General features: G+C 39.1%; 1 protein-coding gene across 3 annotated transcripts in view; it reads right to left on the reverse strand.

Annotated features, from left to right (window-relative positions):
* The window catches only part of TJP1 (tight junction protein 1), a 40758-nt gene extending 37212 nt beyond the window's left edge, over positions 1 to 3546 (reverse strand). For all 3 annotated transcript variants that reach the window (XM_010136727.1, XM_010136725.1, XM_010136726.1), the window contains exons 1-2: positions 3482 to 3546; positions 150 to 274 (exon numbers count right to left, since the gene is read on the reverse strand). In XM_010136727.1, the coding sequence (XP_010135029.1) occupies positions 150 to 274; positions 3482 to 3529 (173 nt within the window). In that variant the 5' untranslated portion in view covers positions 3530 to 3546. The remainder of the gene's footprint in view (positions 1 to 149; positions 275 to 3481) is intronic.
* Positions 3547 to 7240: the final 3694 nt, after the last annotated feature.

The raw sequence follows: 7240 nt of genomic DNA on the forward strand, positions 1-7240 counted from the left end.
CATTCCTGAACAAACTACCTGTATTATAAATCTACTATACAAACAGTTACAGGTAGGTATCTTGAGAGGAAAACAATTCAGAGCTGAAGTCACCACTGAAGAAGATGAACGCTCCCCAAATCAGAATCCAGGGACAGTTTGGCACTTACTGTAGCAGTCCTTCTGCTGGGCCTCCCTTCAGCACATCAGAAATAACTATTGATGTCTCACCACTCTGAAAGTGAGGATTATCTCTTCCTCCAGATATTGCAATACCAAATCCAAATCCAGGGGCCTATAATTAACAAAAGAAGTATTTTTTACTTTGGTATTTACATTGTCAGAATTCACATTCCTGCATCAAACACAAAAAGGTTCCATGGGATCAATACAACTTTTTGGAAGAAAAAGATCCAACAAACCATGAAATGCTATGCAATCCAAGAAGAGGGGAGAGATTAAAAATAAATAAAAAACCACTTTGAGAAGCCAGAGAGTTTCAGACTAACTACCTAACCTCTCCCAAGGGCAAAATATCAGAGATCCCATTTGCACTTTTACGGCCTGGCCCTCAGGTATTCATCAGTAAGACCTCCATTTCACACCACTGAGTAAAGTTAAGCAGTTCAAACCCACGTCACTTCCTGCAACACTTTCTTCAAGGTTTCACATTATGGTATTTACCCAGCTTGACCTCGCTGAGCTCAGGAGCTGACAGGATCACGGCACATAGTAGTATGACTCCAGGCTTCATTCTTAGGAATAATACCAAGATCACTTGTACCATTAAATACATCAAAACCTTGTCAGCACTTGCAAATCATCTGCATTTTAACAAAAGTAATTTGCTTCAATCTTTTCCCTCTGGGGTGACCTGCCACTACAGCAAGGTCAATGCCTCTGAAAAGTTATTCCTGTTAGATATTTCAAGATACAGCAATGATACATTTCTGCAGTAAGGATGGGAAATAAACTTGCTAAATGTAACTGATTTGCAAGCTATCTAGCTCCTCCACCACTGCCCAGAAATCACCGTCAGAAGGATATTACTGTTTAAATGCTGTATTTTACTCAATAATTTACTTTGAAATTTTCAGCTATGTGAAATGTAGTCACTGGATGGAAAAGATCAAGTTTCAGTCAAGTCCTCCTCTCCATTTCACACAGCATACACTCTATGCTGGCAGACTTAGCTTTTTCTTTTTACAGACTTTTTGCCATAAGTGACCCAGCTTCAGCAATGAGTTTCATAACCTTACAGTGACAGCAGAAGTAACGTGTCAGTCTGCATCTGGCTGTAAGACACATGATGTTCAGCTTTTCGGACAGTAATTACTGCTCAAAAAACCAGTTTCCTATTTCCGCCCAAAGCAAAGGTCACAAAGAGATGGTCCACATTTAGCTTGTAAGCAGTTAGCAAGACCACACAGTATTAAAACAAAGATTTGGAGAGTACTGCTCAGAAACCAAATCTCAACAGTTGCCACAGACCACTGCCAGGTATGAAAAAAATAAGGTGGTCTAACCAGCTTGGGCAAGCATGTGGGGGGGCACACCTTACTGCCTCTTCTACATTCATTTTACTTCGCTAAAGGAAGACTGGACATCTTTTCAAGATACATTCCACTCAGATGAACCAGAAGCCATGGCTGAGATTCAAGAATTAAGTGAAACCCTGTGCCATGCGGAAGAACCGTCTAAAGGATCATAATGACTACTTACAACCAGAGCTGAGGTTTTCTTTCAGTTTTAAATAGTTGACAAAGAGGATATATAATAGCCTATGAAAATAGGTGACAAAACCTCCTTTCAGAACAGGAGTATTTCCCATTTCTCATGCCATAGCTTCATCTTTCAGTTTTCCATTACTCTAACAGAATTGTTTCCACTATATTTGAGTGGGAAAGGGAGAACAGAGATAGAGACATCTATATTTATGACAAATGTCATTTAAATGTTCTCTATCTTTCCATAAACAAAAAAATTCTAATAGTTCTCCAGCCATAAAAAGAAATACGATCATATCAGGCTAAGGCCAGCAGATATGCAGAAACCCACTGTAAACCTTATCCTGCTGCCTGTCGTCTTTTTTTCATAGAGTAGATTTGCAAACCCAGTCACCAATACTAAGATGACTAGTTGCATACTTTCAAAAAATGAGTCTCAAAACAGAATAAACATCGCCAAGAATATTCTATGTATCTCTGCCAAAACACACACATACCACCTAACAAACCACTTGCATTTTCCCCCTGTTATCAAGGCTGATCACTATATTACGTATTAGTGTCCTTCCTCATTAAGTACTTTTTATCAAATACCATTCAAAAAAAACCTGTTAAAATGGAAGAAGAAACCACAGTTACATAGTTTCTTGGGGGCACTTGGAGAGAAAACAGATCTGCTTGCCCCTATGTAGGTAGTTGTGAGGAGACAAAAGTTCATCTACACTGACACCAACTCTGGACTTCTCTGCCTCTCCCAGGGGAGCTTGCTAAGGTTTTGGACAAATTTATTCCGGATCAGATTCCTCCAGTGACCTGTGCAGCCTCATTTCTGAAGGCAAATACTGACAGGATGTACAAAAAAGTTCGGTGAATCCCAAGAGTAAAGTACCAGTAAAACCAGAAGCTAGTAACATGAAGCCTGACTTGCATCTACCCCACAGAAATTCAGCACATGCTAAGTGTCATCAATTCCATCATTCAGCCAGCTTACTGTCCTCAGGTAAGCTCGAACTGGAGCGACTTTATTCAGTGTGCCTCACTAGGAAAAGCAAGTTAAGTTCTTCAAAATGTTTTTTGTGTGGCTGACAGTAGATGGTCTCTAGCAGTTCTGTAGTTCAGCCAAGTGGAGCAGATAAACTCACACAGCAAATATACGACAACCACTCAGAGGGGCATTTCAGGTCTATTCCAACTCTATTAAAGTTCTAGGTATCTTTAAGGATAACTGAGATCTGGATGTATTTCACTCCTTCCAACTAAACTGAAGTAGCCTCATTTACTTAATCTAATGCTACAAGAACGTCACAAATGAAAAGCAAAACCATAAATGTAAAAGCTGTCTTTCTATTCACTGATTCCTAGCACATATTACAAAAATCACTATTTTCAGCCACTAAAGTGGCAAGTAAGGCAGCTTTGAACATATTTATTTATACTGACCTACACTGTTTTATGCCCCTGCAAATAAAGTTTAAAAAACATTTAAGTATAGTTACAACACAATCATTAATGAACACTTACATTAATAACTACAGTTACATACAAAAGTAATCTAAAGCTTTGCTTCTGGCATGATTATTTGCAGGTAGGCTTATCTCTGAAACCTAACAAATAGAGCCACTATCAAATGGAGCTTTTACAACACTTCTAAATTTAAACAAAGGAATATGACAGTTTCCTTTTCTTTTACTTCCTGACATCTGGCTTTTTCCTATTGTTTTCAAAAGCCACCAGTATCCTGCGTTAGGCACACACAACCAATTGTATGAACTTACCCTGTGAAGAGTCACTGTGTGTTGTTCCCATATAGCTGTTTCTTCCATTGTTGTGCTCTAGGAGGAAAAAAAACCCCAAAGATTAGACTTCACTGTCAACAGCTGTACTAAACAACTGTATAATACCACCAATAGAAAGTTACACTCAAAAGTCATACTAATATTTATATTGAATAGCTATAGAGAAGTAAGGCTGGCTCATTTGTTACACACTTCCTGTCTTTATAAGTCACATCTGAACTTCCTGTGTTCCTATGAAAGGGGGCAGGAGGAATAATAGGCAAAATAGATTACGAATCATTATGTATTTCAGAACTCTAAGTTACAAAGAAGTTTAAAGAAGCATTTGTGATGTAGGCACCCCTGGTTGATCATTACAGGTACAGTAAATGAAACTGGTCCAAGGCCCACGTTCAGTTTTCCACTGGGAATATAAATACAAATGATCAAACTTACATACTCTGTACTTTTGTGAAGGTACTCCTTTTGCTTATTCTAACTGTATGCAGATTACCACTAATTCCTGAACGCCAAGCTACAGATTTCAGTACCTGTACTACTGTATTATATTAGGTCACACTTCAGACTCCACAGCTCAGTGCAGGCTAATTTCTTTGGTGAACAGTAGCCCTGTAGATATAAACAAGGTCCTCTAAGGGAACTAGATTAAACAGTTAACATTAGGACAATGTTTACATACCTGCATTTCTGCTTAAAAGAACACACACTTGCACTACTTAATGTGCCACAACAAGCAACCATTTGCAAAGTGGAAGATGACATGAGGGAGGAAGGACTAGCAGAGCCAAAGGCTTGAAAACAGGCAGAAAGGCAGCAGGAAATCCACAGTGAACACCATGAAGTCTCCTGCTATCCTGTTGCTACATTTCTCACCTTTCTAGGAGAGGCCAGTGTTTTGCTCCATACCCTCCCATAAGCAAGAATCAGCCAACTGAAGAGCAGAATCAGAATACAAACAGCTCTGCAATACAGGTGTTGGCTTTTTTTGAAAATATACTTTACTCTTACTTTCAGTTACAGTAACTCAGCCATTACAACAAAAGGTATTCCTAGCTTTTAACCCAGTCCTGTAGAGAACAGCAACAGGAGTGTTCACTCTCACAATCGGTACCTCGGAAAACTTCATCCAATTTTGTAACATCAGAATTTGCACCTAGGTTTAAATAGCAAGTTCTCCCCGTGACCCCAGTTAGCTGTGGGATTTTCTCCTCCACATCTGCGCTCTAATTTCAATGGTTAGGATGTGCTACCGTGCTGCTCATTTCTCTTTCAGGGTTCACTTCTTCCAAAAGCTTTGGTGCAACTTAACTGGGATATGTTTCATGCAAATGGCTTTTTTTTTCCCCTTCCATTCAGTACCAATTGTTACCCCTTGGCAAACTGATTCAACTCTACCCCAGAATTTGATTATTTCTCTCCAACTTTTTAAAAGTAGACCAAATATATATGAAAACAGTAATGATTTACACACACAAAGCCATCTTTGAAACAAAACAGGATGTTTTGCTTGGTAAACGGTTAATGAATACTGATTTTCCTCCCTATTTCTGATGCTCTCATTCTGTCTTAGCTTTGGCAAGACATTCTCAGGCTAAATCTCTCGTCAACAAGTGAAGAATTCTCTGCAAGTAAACTTTTCTAAAAGAAAAAGCTTAAAGTAGCTCCTGTTCAGAAAAAGGTACAACAGGAATTCATTAAAGGACCCTAGAAGTCACAATTCACATTTTTATTGCAACAGGCTGCCTCATTTCTATCTCCTATTAGCAAAGAAGTGAAACTTATTAAAAGATCCAGTTGATTGTTTTTATTGCATTTGTCCTGGCATCACCACGCAGGTACAACACTCCATCAGCAGTCAGAGGCACTTTCACACAGCACAGTTTGAGCCATTTGGCTAACAAGGTCCCAGATTTCAATGTGCCTCACTGCTGAAGCTCAGTACACAAGGCACACTGCAAACACACCAACTGGTTCTGGATATGGCAAAGACTGATAAAACCCGGTTTAACCAGTTAGGCACTGCTCCCACAGCATCTAGGAGAACTGGCAATCCCAGAGTCAGAGCAGGGTAAGATAACAAAAATGGCTAAACAATGACTGAGAAAAATGGAAATGCCCTATGTTAACATGCTTCTGAGAACTGTAAGAAGACTTGCTACCACAAAAAACCCAAGACAAACCCTGAAAAAACCACCCACGTGATCTCACCAGCCTTTTTAAAACTGGCCAGGGTACGCGCTGCTCAATCTATTGACTGGGGCTGTCATTTTTAAAGCTTTTCTCCTTTCTGTAGAAGCTCAGTCTTTCCACTTTCTTTGCTTGTTCTTGCTCACACCATCTTCTCTACTGCTATCACCTCCCCTAGATTTTACTAATACATTCATTTTGAATTCACAAGACTTGGAAACATCAAACATCCATTAGTTAGAGAGCAAACCAAGTACTATGTTATTTTCATTCTTTCTGCATGCCCAAACAGTCCAATCAAGAACAGTGAAAACAGTTCAAAGGCAGCATGGGGTGAGTTGCTGACTTTGACACAAACTGCTTATGTGAGTAGGTTTCTCATCTGTAAAGAATTGCATTCACTCACAAAAGACTGAGAAGTCTGATGAAGACCTGTGGAGGTACTCACCCTACTAAAGCACTGACAACTGAGGCAGAAGAACTAGCTTGTGCTACTGTCAGTTGAGGTCCCCGTTGTGATGCTGCTCTTAGACCCATACTCAAAGTGCTCTATTTTTCATGCAACATTTGAATTTCAGGAATCTTGTAAGGACTTAATTACCAAGTCTCTAAAAATGGTAAATGATGCCAGTAATTAAGGGGTGAGGGCAGACATGCAGGTCTGTACTGATAGTGCCAGCCCTGCTGGCATCAAGCTTGGTACCCCAAATAACGTTACCCACCACTGATTTAGGTGGAACCAGGGTGACTCAGCAGAAACAGAGAAGTACACATAGCCTAACACCTGAGAACCATGGAATATATGAAAATACTAAAATGCAACAGTCTAGAGTAAGACTAAACAGATACCATTAAGTATCTTTGAAATGCAAGTGGACAACTGACGGCATTTGAACTTTGCAAACTCCAAATATAATGACCATACTACCTATGGCTCTCCACATATATTAAGAATAAAACCAATACAATCAGAATGGTGGTATCATGACTTGAGTGTTGGAAAAAAGGGTTATTTTATGCTTTATCAAAAACAAAGCATTTTCTTAAAGACCCTTGAAGACAATCAGGAGCATTCCCAGCTCTGTATGTAGCACATGGATGTGGTTTAGGTTGCCTTTTTTATTATTATTGAAAGAACAAAGTCATACATGAAGTTGCAATTCATTAATATGGATGTAATGCAACTTATTTGCTCAGAGTATTGCAAGTATCAAATCTTGTTCAACTTCCTAATCTTTGAAATTGCTCTGAGATAAAAGTAAACAACTCTCCAGAAAGCTCCCTTTGCAGATTCTTCTAACAACAAATATTTTTTGATCCCCTTCTCACCACATTTCTTTCCTGCTTCTCAAAGGCAGGGTTTCAATTTTTCTTTATTAAAAACATGCCTTTTCTCATACAATTTTTGCCTTCACACATACACATGTACCTAAGATCAAATTTCCCAGAAGGATTAATTTTCTACTTATGCATCAAGACTTTTCCTGCAAGCATCATTTAAAAAAAAAAAAGCCTTGCTGACTGCCAGTTCAAGCCATGCTGACACGTTAG

Source organism: Buceros rhinoceros, unplaced genomic scaffold, assembly GCF_000710305.1.
Source record: "Buceros rhinoceros silvestris isolate BGI_N320 unplaced genomic scaffold, ASM71030v1 scaffold10175, whole genome shotgun sequence".
NCBI lineage: Eukaryota > Metazoa > Chordata > Aves > Bucerotiformes > Bucerotidae > Buceros > Buceros rhinoceros.